This window comes from Bufo gargarizans, chromosome 9 (genome assembly GCF_014858855.1).
Source record: "Bufo gargarizans isolate SCDJY-AF-19 chromosome 9, ASM1485885v1, whole genome shotgun sequence".
NCBI classification, from domain to species: Eukaryota; Metazoa; Chordata; class Amphibia; order Anura; family Bufonidae; genus Bufo; species Bufo gargarizans.
The window spans coordinates 83,277,320-83,297,587 of NC_058088.1; the positions used below are offsets into that span (position 1 = coordinate 83,277,320).

General features: G+C 44.5%; 1 protein-coding gene across 1 annotated transcript in view; it reads left to right on the forward strand.

Annotated features, from left to right (window-relative positions):
- The first annotated feature begins 958 nt into the window (after positions 1 to 958).
- Positions 959 to 20,268, forward strand: part of TRPC5 (transient receptor potential cation channel subfamily C member 5) — a 302,759-nt gene continuing 283,449 nt past the window's right edge. Inside the window, exon 1 of the mRNA XM_044306574.1 lies at positions 959 to 1,339. Within this exon, the coding sequence (XP_044162509.1) occupies positions 962 to 1,339 (378 nt within the window). The 5' untranslated portion in view covers positions 959 to 961. The remainder of the gene's footprint in view (positions 1,340 to 20,268) is intronic.

A 20,268-nucleotide genomic window follows, 5' to 3' on the forward strand; every position in this document is an offset into this window, starting at 1 on the left:
CGCCACTGGTTCCAGCTTCTCCTGGTCCTTTTTTGGGATAGGGTAATCAACTGCATCTAGAGGAGAACTCTATTCTGGCAATAATTCTCTTAGAGACATCTGCTATGGAACTTTATGAAGAGAGACATGTAACATCTCTTCAGTCAATCCTCTACTAGATGTAGCTTCTGGCAAGGGACCCTAGTTTTCCTGTTAGGTGGCCTATCAGGCATGGCATATCCTGTGTAAACTGGTATCATACATATCTAGAAGACAAGGTAATTAGCAACATGGGAAAAAGAAAATATTCTGTATATTTATATCTTCTTAAATGTGTTTTTATGGTCTACATCACCAAATGAAAGCTGCGTTTTTAGAAATGCCTATGAAGCAATTTTTAGTCAAAAGTTAATCATCATATTACCACATGAAGACTGTACCACCCTCATCTTACATATTATTATTAGCGTTTAGCTAATCGGATTTGGATTCCTGTATCTGAACCCAATTAGTTTGTAACCTTCGTTAACAATATAGCCTCCATCCTACCATAAAAGGTATGTGCTCAGTGGAGGTCTATGCGAACTTGAAGCAAATATTGCAAGATTTGCTTCATTTATTCGCATAAATTACAGTGTCAAAATCCAAAGATGAACTCACCTTCCTGCCTCATTAATGAAACCGGGTTCAGCTTCGGATTTTGACACTGTAATTTATACGAATAAACAAAGTGTGACGCATAGATGCGAGACGAAGCAAGTCTCACGATATTTGCCTCAAGTTTGCCAGGACTTCTGTGGAGCCCATACATTTTACGGTAAGATGGAGGCTTTATTGTTAACGAAGTTTACAAATGAATCATGTTCGGATACAGCAGTCCGAACCCGATTCTTTCAACATTAATTATTATTATTACTATTGCTATTATTTTTTACAAGATTATAATGTTCTTCTCTTTCAGGTTGTAATGTCACTATGAACAATGGCCCAGCTTTACTACAAAAAGGTGAATTACTCACCCTACAGAGATCGGATTCCACTTCAGATTGTGCGGGCAGAGGCAGAGTTGTCACTGGAAGAAAAGGCCTACCTCATTGCTGTGGAAAAGGGAGACTATGCCAGTGTCAAGCATGCCTTGGAGGAAGCCGAAATCTACTACAACATCAACATCAACTGCATGGATCCACTTGGCCGAAGCGCTCTTCTCATAGCCATAGAGAACGAAAACTTAGAGATCATGGAGCTTTTGCTCAGCCACAGTGTATATGTGGGAGATGCTCTTTTGTATGCAATAAGGAAGGAAGTGGTGGGAGCTGTGGAGCTACTTCTAAGTTACAGAAGACCCAGTGGAGAAAAGCAGGTGGGTAAAATTATCAAACATGACACTAAATTCAACATATGTTTAAATGGTTTTCATAGAGTTTCTTCTGACAGTGGTTGAGCAAATATGAATAGTTTTTTGTAGATTTGGGATCACATGTATTATTTATTATAAGGACACAATGTGCTAAATATGTCCACCTTGCGACAGTGTGAGTGGGCAGGGAGGTGGGTAAGATTTTACCTTTTTTAAATTTTTTGGGAGATTGGTAGCCTTCTAATACAGGTCCTTCTCAAAAAATTAGCATATTGTGATAAAGTTCATTATTTTCTGTAATGTACTGATAAACATTAGACTTTCATATATTTTGGATTCATTACACACCAACTGAAGTAGTTCAAGCCTTTTATTGTTTTAATATTGATGATTTTGGCATACAGCTCATGAAAACCCAAATTTCCTATCTCAAAAAATTAGCATATTTCATCCGACCAATAAAAGAAAAAAGTGTTTTTAATACAAAAAAAGTCAACCTTCAAATAATTATGTTCAGTTATGCACTCAATACTTGGTCGGGAATCCTTTTGCAGAAATGACTGCTTCAATGCGGCGTGGCATGGAGGCAATCAGCCTGTGGCACTGCTGAGGTGTTATGGAGGCCCAGGATGCTTCGATAGCGGCCTTAAGCTCATCCAGAGTGTTGGGTCTTGCGTCTCTCAACTTTCTCTTCCCAATATCCCACAGATTCTCTATGGGGTTCAGGTCAGGAGAGTTGGCAGGCCAATTGAGCACAGTAATACCATGGTCAGTAACCATTTACCAGTGGTTTTGGCGCTGTGAGCAGGTGCCAGGTCGTGCTGAAAAATGAAATCTTCATCTCCATAAAGCTTTTCAGCAGATGGAAGCATGAAGTGCTCCAAAATCTCCTGATAGCTAGCTGCATTGACCCTGCCCTTGATAAAACACAGTGGACCAACACCAGCAGCTGACATGGCACCCCAGACCATCACTGACTGTGGGGACTTGACACTGGACTTCAGGCATTTTGGCATTTCCCTCTCCCCAGTCTTCCTCCAGACTCTGGCACCTTGATTTCCGAATGACATGCAACAGTCCAGTGCTGCTTCTCTGTAGCCCAGGTCAGGCACTTCTGCCGCTGTTTCTGGTTCAAAAGTGGCTTGACCTGGGGAATGCGGCACCTGTAGCCCATTTCCTGCACACGCCTGTACACAGTGGCTCTGGATGTTTCTACTCCAGACTCAGTCCACTGCTTCCGCAGGTCCCCCAAGGTCTGGAATCGGTCCTTCTCCACAATCTTCCTCAGGGTCCGGTCACCTGTTCTCGTTGTGCAGCGTTTTCTGCCACACTTTTTCCTTCCCACAGACTTCCCACTGAGGTGCCTTGATACAGCACTCTGGGAACAGCCTATTCGTTCAGAAATTTCTTTCTGTGTCTTACCCTCTTGCTTGAGGGTGTCAATGATGGCCTTCTGGACAGCAGTCAGGTCGGCAGTCTTACCCATGATTGCGGTTTTGAGTAATGAACCAGGCTGGGAGTTTTTAAAAGCCTCAGGAATCTTTTGCAGGTGTTTAGAGTTAATTAGTTGATTCAGATGATTAGGTTAATAGCTCGTTTAGAGAACCTTTTCATGATATGCTAATTTTTTGAGATAGGAATTTTGTGTTTTCATGAGCTGTATGCCAAAATCATCAATATTAAAGGGGTTGTCCCACTTCATAAAATAGGTTTTATCTAATCTATTTACCCCCACACAACATATCTTCCTATCCATGTTATTATCCAAAAGCTACCTTTCATTCAAAAAATCATGTAAAGCGATTCCTTTGTTGTTTTCTGTATCCCATGGATACGGCCTCTTTCGTCCGGCCGCATCGCTGTGCCGCGCCTGCGCACAACGGCTGAACAAGTACTCGGGCCGCCTCTCCATTCCTACAAGTACGCGCACGCCCGCGCATGCGCAAATACAGCAGGCGGGTGCCGGAATCAAATAGCCGGCACCCGACCTCTATGACAGGGAGCGGGACCTTAGGGGTTAACTGCCGCTGATCGCAGCCCCCTATCATAGAGGTCGGGTGCCGGCTATTTCACTCCGGCACCCACCTCCTGCATTTGTATTAACATTGGTGGCGCAGTGCGCCCCCCCCCCCCCCAGTATAATATACATTCAGTGCGGCCACCCCCCCCCCCCCCCAGTATAATATACATTCAGTGCGGCCACCCCCCCCCCCCAGTATAATATACATTCAGTGCGGCCACCCCCCCCAGTATAATATACATTCAGTGCGGCCACCCCCCCCCAGTATAATATACATTCAGTGCGGACCCCCCCAGTATAATATACATTGGTGGCGCAGTGGGAAGTGCCAATGAGGGTTAAAAAAATAAATAAAAAATTAACTCACCTCCTCCAATTGTTCGCGCAGCTGCCGGTCTCCTGTTCTATCTTTAGGACCTGTGAAAGGACCTTTGGTGACGTCACTGAGCTAATCACATGGTCCATTACCATGGTGATGGATCATATGATGTACCATGTGATGACCACAGTGATGTCACCAAAGGTCCTTTCACAGGTCCTAAAGATAGAACAGGAGACCGGCAGCTGCGCGAACAATTGGAGGAGGTGAGTTAATTTTTTATTTATTTTTTTAACCCTCATTGGCACTTCCCACTGCGCCACCAATGTATATTATACTGGGGGGGTCCGCACTGAATGTATATTATACTGGGGGGGGGTGGCCGCACTGAATGTATATTATACTGGGGGGGGTGGCCGCACTGAATGTATATTATACTGGGGGGGGGGGGTGGCCGCACTGAATGTATATTATACTGGGGGGGGGGTGGCCGCACTGAATGTATATTATACTGGGGGGGGGGTGGCCGCACTGAATGTATATTATACTGGGGGGGGGGCGGCCGCACTGAATGTATATTATACTGGGGGGGGGGGGCGCACTAAATGTATATTATACTGGGGGGGGGGGGGCCGCACTCAATGTTTATTATACTGGGGGGGGGGCGGGACCTCACATACGGCTCCATGTGGATGACCTCATACACATGAACGAGCACGCAGGGTGAGTCATGAGGAGGCGTGGCCTTCACTCAACTGCCTGAGAACCAGGAAGTTATCAGGACATCTACTGCTGATAAGATTAAAAAAGCAAAGTGGGACAACCCCTTTAAAACAATAAAAGGCTTGAACTACTTCAGTTGGTGTGTAATGAATCTAAAATATATGAAAGTCTAATGTTTATCAGTACATTACAGAAAATAATGAACTTTATCACAATATGCTAATTTTTTGAGAAGGACCTGTATATTACTATGTAATATATGTTTTGGGGAGATTTGATTCATTTAAAGCCGATTTTGTCAGCGGAAACCATGGCCAATTAAGCATTTTTCCTGTAGTGCCCATGGTAGTGGGAATGTAGTAATGCACGACTAGACATGAGCAAATTTGTTCAAATTTGTTTCGGGGCTGATTAGGTGAATTTTTCAAAATGTTTGATTTGGATACAAATCGATTCTACCTGAACCAGATATGAGAGAGACACTAGTATTCTCTCTCTCTCTCCCTCTCTCTCCCCCGAAATGAATCACAAAAAATTTGGATTACTTAGAATCTGAACATTTGGGGAAATTCAGTACGAATTCCGAACCAGTCGAATCAATCTGCGCATCATTAATGGTGACCATTCAGATCAACAGCTGTCCTTGTAATACATAGGTGGCTTAAGTCTTCCAGGACAGTTCATAGAAGGGGGCCCATGGGAGAACCTCCTCTGTGATGCCCTAATACGGCAAATGGTCATGGCTTGCCTTCATGGGATGACTCCTTCAATGTTAGATAACCATTATATCATTCTTAGCTGTAATTTGCAGATATAGAAATAAACAGCAGACAAATAATATTTTTCCCCTGCATCTTCACTACTGATCCACTGTACAAGAAATCCTGTGCCATGTTAATGAACTTAAAGTGGAAACACCTTAAAGGCCCCACACACATTAAGCTATTGTCTGTCGAATCTACTGTTTATAAATGTGTTTTGGGGCCTCCTACCTATACCCCAATAGATGATGTCAGGAGAAACAAGTATTGTGCACTTTGAATTTTAACACCCGATCCTTTTATTCTTCCAAGGAATAAGCAACCGCCAGAGGCATCTGGCAGCGGCTTTCTCCTTTCTCCCCACTGAAAACACACACACGCTTGGCTTAACTAACTATGTATGGGGCACACGGGAGAGCACTTAGCTGACAGCTATTAAAGGTGTATGGATGCCTTAGGTCTACAGATGTGGAAACTATACTTCTCCTCGGGCTACAGATGACTTCATTGGAGAATTATGCCTTGTTAATACTTATCAGTAAAAATACTGTACCACCATTTCAAAATACGGTAATACAGAGAGCTCCATAGGATAGCACTAGCGCCATAACGAGGATTTGTAGATGCAGAGTCAGTGACCTGCTGTCTATGTATGGTACTTAGAGATGAGCTAACTTCTTAAAAGTTTGATTCGGATGATTCGCCAAATTTCACCCAAAAATTTGCTACGTGACGAATTGCTCCGTCACAAAACACATTTTTTTGTAAGTAGCAGGTGCAATGACAGGGAGCTGCGATAGTGCCGACCCCGTCATTTTACCCCTTAGATGCCGCGTTCATACATGATCGCGGCATCTAAGTGTAAAATTAACTACCCATTTTTTTAAATCAAACTTACCTCCTCCATTTGCTCACGATGGGCCGGCCGTCGCCATCTTGCTGTAAAATCTTGGGCGGCATCCTGTGCGGTGCAAGATTACGTCACCACGCTGGCTTGCGTGGTGATGTATGACGTCATCACACCGGCCGGCGTGATGATGTAATCTCGAGCTGCACGATATTTCGGCCGAGAACTTTAAGCAGGATGGAGGCTGGTGGCCTGTTGCGAGCAAATGGAGGAGATAAGTTTTATTTTTATTTTTTATCTTTTATACTATTTAACGATAAATCAAGCACGAGGAAATTCGGCTTCTGGGCGAATCAAATTTATTCTGAAATTCGGATCGAATTCCACTTCATGGGATTTGATTCGCTCATCTCTAATGGTACTATTGCTTCATTCCCACGTATCATAAAAATCAAATGATAGGATCAGCTTCCATGCCTCACTAAGGTTTAACTGATTTGCTGAAAACCGCAGAATTGTTAAATGTTAATAAAGCAACAGTATTCTCTGTTCCTTACAAAATCATTTGTCCATGACGGATATTATTAGCTTTCCCATGCATTAGCTGTTTTTACAGTCATACACACTACATGGGGATGAGTTTTCTACGCCAAAAAATTCCATCAGAGCCGTGCTCATCTGACTGAGAAGAATTTCTCCTGAGGCTGCTATCACTCCCTGGTAGACTTCTGCTACATACTGTGGAGGAACAGCCTAGGACAAGTGTATTTCTAGACTTGTTTCTTTTACCATGGAGGGATTTATGTAAGTTTTAATTATTGCCTGAGCATATTTGTATTCAAATAAGACAGGGAAAGAACTGTTGACTTGGATCGTTCATAATCTCACAAATAAGGGTGATAATACTACAGAGATATCCATGTTATATACTTGCTGGCCTAGCACCTGAATGAATGGAGAAGATTTATTAAAGGGGATGTCCAAGATTTTCACATTGATGACCTATCCAGACCTATTAAATATCAGAAAACACCATTGACATTGTCACAAAATTAAAAAGCTTATACTAGACCAGACAGAAGGACAGACTTTTTAATAACACACTGCACTGTCAAATAAAAAATTGTCCAAATAGTATCCGTTTTGGTAGCAGATGCTTCTTCTCTGTTTATCAACCTGTATAATGGTGGCCACCATTTGAACTAATTTGCCCCGAAACAAATTGGAAACATTTCGCTAGAATCCAAATTTTTGGGACATTTGCAATAAATTCAATTAATTTAAAATCGATTCAATCATCTCTAACTACAGTATTTTATCTCGGCACAAAAGTGGTCCTATTAAGGTGAACTGGCATCCATACCATCAATTACTTAATGTAATGTATCACCTCTGCTATACACAGCTGTAATTATTAATAATAATAATCTTTATTTATATAGCGCCACCATATTCCTCAGCGTTTTAAAAATTCAGAAGATTTATGTACGAAACAAAAGACATCACAACGTAACTATCTAACAGGGACGGACTGGGAACTTAAAGTGGCCCTGGAAAAAATATACTAAAAGTGGCCCCGTTTTGTAGTCTGGTCCAAATTGTTGAAAGGCAGGGCCAGCAGTACCATATTGCGGCACATTATACCACCCCAACAGAGCCAAATACCACAGTCCATAACAAAATACCGCCAGCAGAAACAAAATACATCCACAAAAACTTCCACTAACTGGCGGTGAGGAGGGCCCAGTGTCACGACTGGCGGTGGGGGAAACCCCCAGCCGTGCGGTACCCGGAGATGTTTGGTCGCTGCAAGACCACAGGATCAGGGAGCAGGTCACCTCCTAAAGTCTCCCTGATCTGACCCTAACTCCTAACCTGCATGGGCCGACCTTTAGGGTAGGAGGACCCATGCGCAGGAACCTCGGGTCCCTACTATCCCTCCGCAGGTCCCTAGGCTAGGAGCTGGATAGACTACCTGTTCCTCCAGAACACGGAGGAACAGGAGCCTAGAAAGGCCAAGCTGGAAATAAAGGGAATCCAATACCACTTATGGCAGTGGCAGGTATGTGGAACGTCAACCTCACCTACCTGCCACAAACACACCGCCCGGAACCCATGCAAAAGTGCTGTCTGTCTACAACAACAGAGAAGACAACAGCACACACCATACATCACACAGGGAACCAGGGAACCATAAGGTGCAATAACACAAAACCCCACACACACCTAGATAACACCGTGTAACAAAGGATTTAAACTTATGACCGGAAGGGTGGCCCTTACAAGAAGGATGGAATCCACAGGAGGCTGCTTCAGCCAAGTATGACTGAAAGCAACCTACTGAGCTGTGCTCCAGACACAGGCTTTATAGGGCAAAGTGGCCACACCCACCGGTCAACCACACCCAGTGACACAAAACACACACTGGGAAGGAAGTTAACCCTTCCAGCACACAGAAGGGAAAACACACATACAGGTGAAGTGACCAACCTGATCACCCTGTGGCTGTTGCCGCTGGCAACAACATGGGTGGCAGCCGTCCTGGGAGACAGCCCGAAGGCCGAGACACCGCCACCACATGTACATAATACCAAACGTTGCCACGGGCAGCCACAGTGAAAGGACGATGTCCGTGTGCACCAAACAACAACAAGTGCACACCAGACATACAAACAAAGTGCATCCACACACGCACACAACTCCCCGGGAACCGCACACATAGCTTTTGTCCGCGGCAACCGCACTGAGGCCAACTACAATATGCCTCAGCTGCGGTTGAAACAACAACCACAGCCGCGGGCAACTGTATGCGGCTCCCAAGGAGTCACGACCATAACCGTGGCCGTGACACCCAGGCAGCCCCCTGGGCATCGGCCCGCCAGGAAATTTCTCTGTAAGGTCTATGGCCAATCTGCCCCTGGTAGCTAATATACAACTGAAACACTAGGAGTGAGAGCCCTGCTCATAAGTGTTGAGCAAATCAAGCTTCGATCATAGATCCAAAGTCAGTTCGTTAGCACTTCATTTTAATGCTGCATGGAGACCGGTCTCTGTACAGCATTAAAATGTATTGCCTCTGTGGAGGACTTCTGGTGCGCAAGACTTCGGTGAATGAATTCGGTAATCACTTCTTCGTCTCTAAAAACATTTAAAAATAGCAATCCGAAGTCTTAGAGTGCAGAAATGAATACCGAATTCATTCACTGAAGTTTTGCGTGACTTCGGCTGAAATTAATTTTGCCTCCATGGAGGCAATACATTTTAATGCTGTATGAAGACAGGTCTCCATACAGTATCAAAACGAAGTGTTAGAACGAATCGACTTCGGATCCGTGATCTCAAGCTTGATTCACTCAAGCCTAGCTGTAATGCCTGTTAGAGACCCTATGCCAGGGGTACTCAACTGGTGGACCATGGTCCAAATACGGACCGTGGATGCCAGCTGTCCGGACCCCTGCCATTCCTTCTAAAGGAAGCAGCACTTTAGGCTGCTTACTAATCTCTCAGTGCAACGGAAAGAGCTGTGGCACAAGCTCCTCCCCATTTAGGCGCTGGATGGAAGAGGAGGAGTGGGCTGAAAGAGACAGGTCCCTCCACATGCAGGCGCCGGGACTTGTCTCTCTTAGAGCTTTCATCCGCCGCCTGCACGTGGAGGAAGCTGTTTCTCTAAGCGCTCAGTCCCTCCTCTCCTGCAGAAGCAGCACGTAAGGTAGCTTCAAGCTCCAAAGGACACTTACGTGGTGCTGGAGAAGACATCACCACTGCCACTGCCAACCTCAAAAGAGGTACTATAAAACGCCGCTAAGCCACGCACCAGATCTGTTAGACCGTGCCCCTCCCACTCCACAGCCTACCGGAATTTAAAAACTCAAGGTAAAATTAACTTGGGGTGTGTGAAGGGTACTGAGGTGTACAGACAGGGCGGGAACCCATCACTGACCTCAGGAAAGGACTCCACAGTGTCAGTGGTGTGTTCTCATCTTGCCTGTGCCTCTCTCTGTAAGGCTGCTTTCACACTAGCAGAGAAAAACGCTTCCGTTTTGTCCCCATTCATTGTCAATGGGGACAAAACGTAACTGAACAGAACGAAATGCTCCAAAATACAGTCCGTTCCATTTGGTTGCGTTCCCATACTGCAGATTGCAGCGGTTTTCTTTCTGTCATGGGATGCAGAGCAAAACTGATCCGGCATGACACACAATGCAAGTCAATGTGGATGGATCTGTTTTCTTTGACACACTAGAAAACGAATCCATCTCCCATTGACCTTCAATGGAGTTCATGACGGATCCGTCTTGGGTATGTTAAAGATAATACAACTGGATACGTTTATAATGGATGCAGATGGTTGTATTATAAGTAACGGAAGTGTTTTTACTGAGCCCTGCCGGATCCAGCAAAGACGCTAATGTGAAAGTAGCCTACTGGTGAAATAAAGATAAGGCTCCATTCATACCACGGTATTTTTGTTCCATATCCAAGCCCCATTCTTGGTGAATTCGATGCGGACCCCTTGATTTCAATGGGGCTGCAAAAGATGAGAGAGCACACTGTGTACTGTCTGCATCTTTTGTGGCCCTATTGAAATAAAGGGGTCTGCATCCAATCCACCAAGAATGGGGCTTGGATGTGGAACAAAAATACATATGTCTGTTCTGTGGCTAGCTTTGCCACCCGGCCAGTAGCTTACCAGCAAGGCTGGTATTTTAGTGGCCTTCCAGTATTTTCCTGTATGGACTGTTACTAATGAGTGCTTCCATTGCAGAACGCTCATTAGTACAGCCTTTACCTCCACTGCCACTTGTATTAATAAAAAAAAACGTACCTCCTCCATTTGCTCGCGCTGTAGGAAACACTCGCTGCTGACTGGAAGCTCAGGATAGGACCTGCGAGACGTCATCACACTGGAGTGCAGGTCCTATCCTGAGCTTCCAGTCAGCATTATTCTTACTGGGGGCACTAACGGGGGCCTTCATCTTTACTGTTGGCATTCAGCTCGGACCTTTACCTGACTGCAGACCGAGGTATGTGGACCTTTGATAAAACTAGTTGAGTACCCCTGCCCCATGCCATAACATGGCTTATCTAAGGAGGCTAGTCACCAACAGATTACTATATAGGATATGAATGATTACCAAAGTTTTTGCACTAATAAATTCCAGCTGAAAATAAAGTGCATTGAATGGAAGAAGCCATAATTGAAGATAAAGCACACCCATTTCACATTGCACTTGTGTCTTCATCCTAAAATTGGAAAACATTAGTAGAAGGCCTCATGCACACGACCGTTGTGTGCATCCGTGGCCGTTGTGCCGTTTTCCGTTTTTTTTCACGGACCCATTGACTTTCAATGGGTCCGTGGAAAAATCGGAAAATGCACCGTTTGGCAGCCGCATCCGTGAGCCGTGTTTCCTGGCCGTGAAAAAAATATGACCTGTCCTATTTTTTTCACGGCCAACGGTTCACGGGCCCATTCAAGTCAATGGGTCCGTGAAAGAACACGGATGCACACAAGATTGGCATCCGTGTCCGTGATCCGTGGCCGTAGGTTGCTTTCATACAGACGGATCTGAAGATCCGTCTGCATAAAAGCTTTTTCTGATCTAAGTTTTCACTTCGTGAAAACTCATTTCCGACAGTATATTCTAACACAGAAGCGTTCCCATGGTGATGGGGACGCTTCTAGTTAGAATACACTGCAAACTTTGTACAAGACTGCCCCCTGCTGCCTGGCAGCACCCGATCTCTTACAGGGGGATATGATAGTACAATTAACCCCATCATATCCCCCTGTAAGAGATCAGGGCTGCCAGGCAGCAGGGGGCAGACCCCCCCCCCCCCCCCAGTTTGAATATCATTGTGCGGCCCCCCCCCCCTGTTGTTAACTCGTTGGTGGCCAGTGTGCGCACCCCCCTCCCTCCCTCCCTCTATTGTTTTAATACATTGGGGCCAGTGTGCGCGCGCCCCCCCAACCCCCCCTCCCTCCCTCTATTGTTTTAATACATTGGGGCCAGTGTGCGCGCGCCCCCCCAACCCCCCCCTCCCTCCCTCCCTCCCTCTATTGTTTTAATACATTGGGGCCAGTGTGCGCGCGCCCCCCCAACCCCCCCTCCCTCCCTCCCTCTATTGTTTTAATACATTGGGGCCAGTGTGCGCGCGCACATCATCATCATCATCATCGGTGGCAGCGGAGTGGAAGATTTTCATACTTACCTGGCTGCTGGCTGCTGCGATGTCTGCGTCCGGCCGGGAGCTCCTCCTACTGGTAAGTGACAGCAATGCGCCGCACAGACCTGTCACTTACCAGTAGGAGGAGCTCCCGGCCGGACGCAGACATCGCAGCAGCCAGCAGCCAGGTAAGTATGAAAATCTTCTACTCCGCTGCCACCGATGATGATTACAATAGAGGGAGGGAGGGGGGAGGGGGGGGGGGGTTGGGGGGGTGCGCACACTGGCCCCAATGTATTAAAACAATAGAGGGAGGGAGGGGGGGTTGGGGGGGCGCGCGCACACTGGCCCCAATGTATTAAAACAATAGAGGGAGGGAGGGAGGGGGGTGCGCACACTGGCCACCAACGAGTTAACAACAGGGGAGGGGGGGCCCACTGGCCACCAATGAGTTAAAAACAGGGGGGGGGGGGGTCTGCCCCCTGCTGCCTGGCAGCACCTGCCAGGCAGCAGGGGACAGTCATGTACACAGTTTTTTTGTATATTCTAACCTGAAGCGTCCCCATCACCATGGGAACGCCTCTGTGTTAGAATATACTGTCGGAAATGAGTTTCACGATGTAGCTCATATCCGACAGTATATTCTAACATAGAGGCGTTCCCATGGTGATGGGGACGCTACAAGTTAAAATATACCATCGGATTGGAGAAAACTCCAATCCGATGGTATAACAGAACTCCAGACTTTACATTGAAAGTCAATGGGGACGGATCCGTTTGAAATGGCACCATATTGTGTCAACATCAAACGGATCCGTCCCCATTGACTTGCATTGTAATTCAGGACGGATCCGTTTGGCTCCGCACGGCCAGGCGGACACCAAAATGACTTTTTTTTCATGTCCGTGGATCCTCCAAAAATCAAGGAAGACCCACGGACGGAAAAACGGTCACGGATCACGGACCAACGGAACCCCGTTTTGCGGACCGTGAAAAAAAACGTCCGTGTGCATGAGGCCTAAGAGCTATAAATAAAGCAGATAAATCCCTACAATGCCTCTTTTACAAGGTTAATTAATATTTCCTATGCATTCAGAAAGTTATGCTAATTAATTTCAGAGATTGCATTAAAACAACTTTAATTTTTTGGATCGCATAGCAGGAGAATCCAGAGATTATGTCTGTGGGGATAATTTAGAAGGAGTCATTAAATTATATCTATCCTCTATGAGATAAATAAGTTAGCTGCTGCAGGAGAGGCTGATTACTTATGATGTGTTATTTTTCCACTGATACCGATAAGATTACGCTTGCTTCTTAAAACATTAGCAATGAGACGGATCTACAGAGCATAGACATAGTCTTCCATCTATATAAACACGTCTCATGCATAGTCAATAAATATAAAACCTACTGCCAGATGCAAAAGAGGAGAATGTTGCCATTATTCTTAATTATAATGGCGTTCTATGGTCTGAACTCTAGTTAATGAGAATGAGGGATGCAGTGCAGCAAACCACACACCACTGTTTATTCAAAGGGATTTTCCACCAAGCGCAGTTTCTTCTATCTAATGCAGGGATGGCCAACCTGAGGCTCTCCAGCTGTTGCAAAACTACAACTCCAAGCATGCCCAGACTGCCTACAGCTAGCAGCCTACAGAAGGGCATGGTGGGAGTTGTAGTTTTACAACAGCTGGAGAGCCGCAGGTTGGCCATGCCTGATCTAATGGATAAATAATAATTGTTAGATCGCTAGGGACCCCTACCAGTCACAAGTACTGGGGTCCTCAGTCCATTGTCATCCTCCACAACACAAGCATAGTAAGGCTGCTTTCACACTCGCGTTTGGTGCCGATCTGTCATGGATCTGCATAGACGGATCAGTTCAGATAATACAACCGCTTGTATCCGTTCAGAATGAATCCGTTTGTATTATCTTTAACATAGGCAAGACGGATCCGTCTTGAACACCATTAAAAGTCAATGGAGACCAGATCCGTTTTCTATTGTGTCATTGGCTCAGTTTCGTCAGATGTCTGCCTCCAAAACGGAATGGAGACGGAACGGAGGCAAACTGATGCATTCTGAGCGGAACCTTTTCCATTCAGAATGCATTAGGGCCAAACTGATCCGTTTTGGACCGCTTGTGAGAGCCGTGAACGAATCTCACAAACGGAAAGCCAAAACGCCAGTGTGAAAGTAGCCTAAGGAGTGCAGCTGCTCCATACAATTTCTATAGGAGTTAATTATAGCTCAACATATTTGCTTCAGGGCTAAATTACAATTGCAGTACCCCAGAACAGGGCACTTGCAAATTGTTCTTGATTTGATGTTATTTGATCTTGAAACAGAAGAAACGTCCAGCACGTAGTAGGTTAAAACGCTGCATCATCTTTATTGCATCGTAGATACAATCAGTATACAAAGCAGTAGTTGTCACCTCCCATCACCTCCCATCAGACCGACATGTTTCGAACCATAAAGGTGATCATGATTAAGAACCTTTACGGTTTGAAACATGTCGGTCTGACGGGAGGTGATGGGAGGGGAGACGACTACTGCTTTGTAGACTGATTGTATCTACGATGGAATAAAGATGATGCAGCGTTTTAACCTACTACGTGCTGGACATTTCTTTTGTTTCAAGTTTTGATATTGAGCCAGCCTTGGCTTGTCCGTGCACTGTGGATTATTGGTGAGCTGGACTTTTCTCTCTCTATATTGTGTTATTTCATCTGTTCACATTTTGTATTATGCATTTTGTGTGTTCCCAAAAGCTGTCTGTAGGTGGCACTGTTTCATTATGTCCTGACCCTGCAGAGGGAATTAGCTTTCCCCTCTGAGGGAAGAGCATTTTAGTGAGTATTGCATCAGCCACTGCACAGTTTAGCTCTTCCTGTGAAGGGGACAGATGCCAGTTTAGCTCTAGGAGAAATATAATTCTTGTTGAAAGAACAATCCCTGAGGGGAAGCTTGAGGGGACATTCATACACTGTCCAGGATCACAAGGTCATAAGTTTTAGCAAGGTATTCTCTGTTTATGGCTATAGACGATGCTTGTGGAAGGATTAACAGTTTACAGCACCTTCACACATATACAGGTTTGGCCCAACATTGGACGATATGCATTCCTCAGTTCAGAAATTGCAGAGATGATTGTGAGACTTTTTGCATGTGGGTGGTTTCTAGTCTGAAATTTCTGGGACTTTTCCACATCTGTGATCATCTTGGAAAGGTTGCAAAGTCTTCAGAAGAAGATCAGGGACTACCAGTCCTATCATCATCATTATTTCTGGTTACCTATATACAGCTATTGGGAAGACACTGCACTGTGACTTGCCTTGTAACTGTTTATGGAATATTACTTGTATATGACGTATGGAGTGCTTTCTGGATACAGTATGACGGTACTGCATGTCAGTCCTGTATAGCAATTTGTGTAATTTGGGAACTGTCCACTGTATTATTCGGGCTCTAGTGCCTATATAAGTTTGTATAATATGTAATAAAGGGGTTGTCTGGTTTCCCATATTGATGACCTATCCTCAGAATAGGTCATCAATATCAGATTGATGGAGGTACCTGCATGAATCAACTCTTTAAAGGTTGTCTGCTTACATAACGCTGTAGCACAAATAAACATGATTTAAATGATACCTTTGTTCTTTTCTTCACCCAAAAAAGTTTTTATTATATGCAAATTAGGTCTCCCAAGTGCCCTGGGGCAATAAGTGCCCAGGCCAGTCAACAGGATGAAGCAAGGGGATTACAGGGCGGGCCAGACGAAGGATTAGGGAGGAGTTATGCACACAGAAGGCAGAGGGGCCTGGGAACTTGCGAGCCCTCATTTGCATATCATTAAAACCATTAAAATCATGTTTTTTCTGCTACACTACAGCGTTATGTAAGCAGTGCAGAAGGTGAAATGTTGGTGACAGGCTCACTTTAATGAGTGCTGAGCTCTCTTCACTGTTTTCCTGCTCATCGTCGGCATTGCAGCAGCCAGGCAGTGTAATTATAACTGCCCCATCCCATTCGACGTTGCAGCGTCTGGGCAGTGTAATGACACCTGCTTTGTCCCATCTATTTGAATGGGATGAAGCATTTAGAATTACACCGCACAGAAGCTGCAATGTCCACGGCAAGCATGTAAACACAGCACTCATATGAGCGCTGCCGTCTCTTCAATCAGCTGATTGTCGGGGTGCCAGGACACAGACCCCTGACGGTCTGATACTGATGACATATCCTGAGGATAGGAAGATAGGAAGATAGGAAACCAGACAACTCATTTAATAAAAATAAAAAAAACTCCTCTCCCTCCCTAAGGGCCCTTTCACACGGGCGAGAATTCCACGCGGGTGCAATGCAATGAGGTGAAGGCATTGCACCCGCACTGAATCCAGACCTATTCACTTTATTGGGGTTGTTCAGATGAGCAGTGATTTTCACGTATCACTTGTGCGTTGCGTGAAAATCACAGCATGTTCTATATTCTGCGTTTTTCACACAACGTAGGCCCTATAGAAATGAATGGGAATGCGTGAAAACCGCATAGCATCCACAAATCCGCAATTTTCACGCATGGTTGCTAGGAGATGATGTTAGTAAATTGATAAAAGTCAATTTACTGTATTATTTTCCCTTATAAGGCTACTTTCACACTTGCGTTCGGGGCTCCGCTTGTGAGTTCCGTTTGAAGGCTCTCACAAGCGGCCCCGAACGCATCCGTCCAGCCCTAATGCATTCTGAGTGGATGCGGATCCGCTCAGAATACATCAGTCTGGCAGCGTTTGGCCTCCGCTCCGCTCAGCAGGCGTTCATGGTAATGCAAACGGATCCGTTCTGAACGGATCTAAGCGTTTGCATTATAGGTGCGGATCCATCTGTGCAGACACCAGACGGATCCGCACCGAACGCAAGTGTGAAAGTAGCCTTACATGGTTATAAAGGAAAATAATAGCATTTTTAATACTAAATGCTAAAATGTGGATTGAGGAGTTAAAAAATAAAAAAAGTAACTTACCTCATCCAATTGATCACGCAGCCGGCATCGTCTTCTTGCTACTTCTTTCAGGACCTGCAAAAGAACATTTGATGACGTAATCGCGCTCACCACGTGGTGAGAGCAGTGACGTTAGCGCAGGTCCTGCTGAATGGTCCTGCTGACGTCATCAAAGGTCCTTTTGCAGGTCCTGAAAGAAGTAGCAAGAAGACAATGCCGGCTGCGCGATCAATTGGATGAGGTGAGTTAATTAATATTTTTTTTAACCCCTCAATCCACATTTTAGTAAGCATTCTGTATTAAGAATGCTATTATTTTCCTTTCTAACCATGTTATAAGGGAAAATAATAAAATGAATAGAATACCTAACCCAAACCCGAACTTCAGTAAAGAAGTCCGGGTTCGGGTCTCTGTACCAAATTCATTTTTTTCTCACGCGCGTGCAAAACGCATTGCACTGACTGCAATTGCGTGCATACTGGCGCGGTTTTCCCGCGATGCATCCGGAGAAAATCCAGGATGCCCGTGTGAAAGTAAGTAAACAATTTTTGCATTCTTACCATTTTTTTTGCAGTTAAAAGTCAGCTATATGTTAGTGTGAATTAGATTTGTAAAAGTGTTTACATTTCATTCACATTTTACCATTAACCTCTTGTTCATTTATTTCCCACTTGACTTAAACAGGAAAACATAAAAACAGTGGGGAGAAAATTCTTTAGAGGAAAAAATGTAACAAGAACCATAACAATACTGCAACAATTAACACAATGTTTTACCAATGCAGCCGCAGTGCATCTTTCCTCAGGCACATTGCACATAGGCACAAAGAGACTACACAGCATATGCCATAGGCCTCATGCACACGACCGTTGTTGTGTTCCGTTCCGCAAAATGGGGTTCCGTTTTTCCATGATCCATTTCCGTTTTTGTTTCCGTGTGTCTTCCTTTATTTTTGGAGGATCACCAGACATGAAGGAAAGTAAAAAAAGTCTAAGTCAAATTTGCCATGCAAATGATAGGAAAAAAAACAGATGCAAACGCGGATGACAATCTTGTGTGCCTCCACGTTTTTTCACGGACCTATTCACTTGAATGGGTCCGTGAACCATTTTCCGTGAAAAAAATAGGACAGGTTATATTTTTTTGACGGACTGAAACCACGGATCACGGACGCGGATGACAAACGGTGCATTAGCCGAGTTTTTAACGGACCCATTGAAAGTCAATGGGTCTGCAGAAATTCATGAAAAATGGAACAACAGACATGGAATGAAACAACGGTCGTGTGCATGAGGCTATATGCAGAGATGTTCTCCCCTAGAGGCACTACCTCCATAACATGGCATGTGCTGGAATCTGCACCAATATTTTTCTTTCAGTAGCAGATCGAAGAATAGCAAGGACTGATACACACCTATGGGTGCCCTAACACAGTTAATTTATGTAACAATGTTGGAAGCAAAGCATCAGGTCCACTAATTATTTTATTTTTTAATCCGGAGGACACTAAATCACAGTTCCGCCATATTACCGAAGGTTGGCCCTAAAGATGGCCGTGCTTGTATGTGGTCCTCCTCCACTGAAGATGAGTTCTTCATGCTTACCACTTTCAATAAGGCTACATGCACACAAACGTTGTTTGTTTCCTTGTCCGTTTTTTTTTTTTTTTGCGGATAGGATGCGGAACTATTCATTTCAATGGGTCCGCAAAAAATGGTGTTGTCCGCATCAGTATGTCCGTTCCGTAGCTCCGCAAAAAAATAAATAAATAGAACATGTCCTATTCTTGTCCGTTTTAGGCATTCTTACAATGGATCCGCAAAAAAAATAAAAACGGATGGCAAACGGATGTCATCCGTTTTTTTTCTTTTTTTGCGGATCGCAAAACACATGTAGCCTAACTTACATAGACTGAGGGGCATAACAATTATTAATAGGGCCCAAGAGCAAAATACTATAGGGCCCCTGCCACCTAGTGTAAGAAAATTAAAACAGCAGCATGAGTAGCAATAATTAAAGCTATGTATATATATATATATATATATATATATATATATATATATATATATATCAGAATACCCAGGGGCAGACTGGGAACTAAAACTGGCCCTGAAAAAAAAAAAACTAAGGGTGGTCCCCAAGTTGTAGCGGGGTCCAAATTGACAGAAGGTGGGGCAAAATACTGTCCCATCAGACACATGTACAGTGCAGCACAGTATGTTGCCCCAAAAGCTGTCCCTTTGTGGTGGCCATTAATAGCTGCCAGTTTCTGTCTCCTCCTTCTGTTGTCTCTGATTAAGATATGGAGCAGGGGGCTTAGGATGTGAGATGCAGACCACAGTAGTTTAATTCAGGAGAGTACGTGCGGTCTGTCAGCAGCAGAGGGGATAGCTTGGGCGGCCTACTGGGCATAGCCTGTAAGATCTATGTCCAATCTGCCCCTGACAATACCCATATTATAGCACAATGTCACTATGTTGTTATTCCCCACTGAGAGATACGATGGGCCAGATTTATCAAGATAGGCACTGTTTGCACTTGTCTTGATATTTTCTGCTTAGCCAGAGGATGCGCCAAATTTATGACGAAGAGAACACCTCATCATAAATTAGGCACATCCTCCTGCAGTCCGTTCACCTAAACAGAAATCAATGACAGCTCAGAACTTTTATAGAGTTCCGACAAAGACAAGACAAAAAAAAATTATCATTTTAGCTCTGCGGGCTTCTGAGCTTCCAACCCTATCAAAAAGCAGCAGAATATAAAATATCATCCAACGTTCTTATAGTAAAAATAAATAATCCCTGGTCGAAGAAATAGTAATAAGTGGCACCTATAGAATACAGAGAGTTAATAAAAACTTAATATGCTAGTTGCACACAAGCATGTTTAAAGTGTTCTGTACTTCATAATATTAATATTAGAATATTTTAAATTCATTGATTTTGTGAGCATCTGGTATGTAAAAATATGCAATTTTCCATGAATGTGCTATCACATGGAAAGACGATACATATTTGGCACTTTGGCGGCCGTCTGCAATGTTCACAGTGCTTTGAAATTCTTACATTTCTAGTTAGTAGTTTT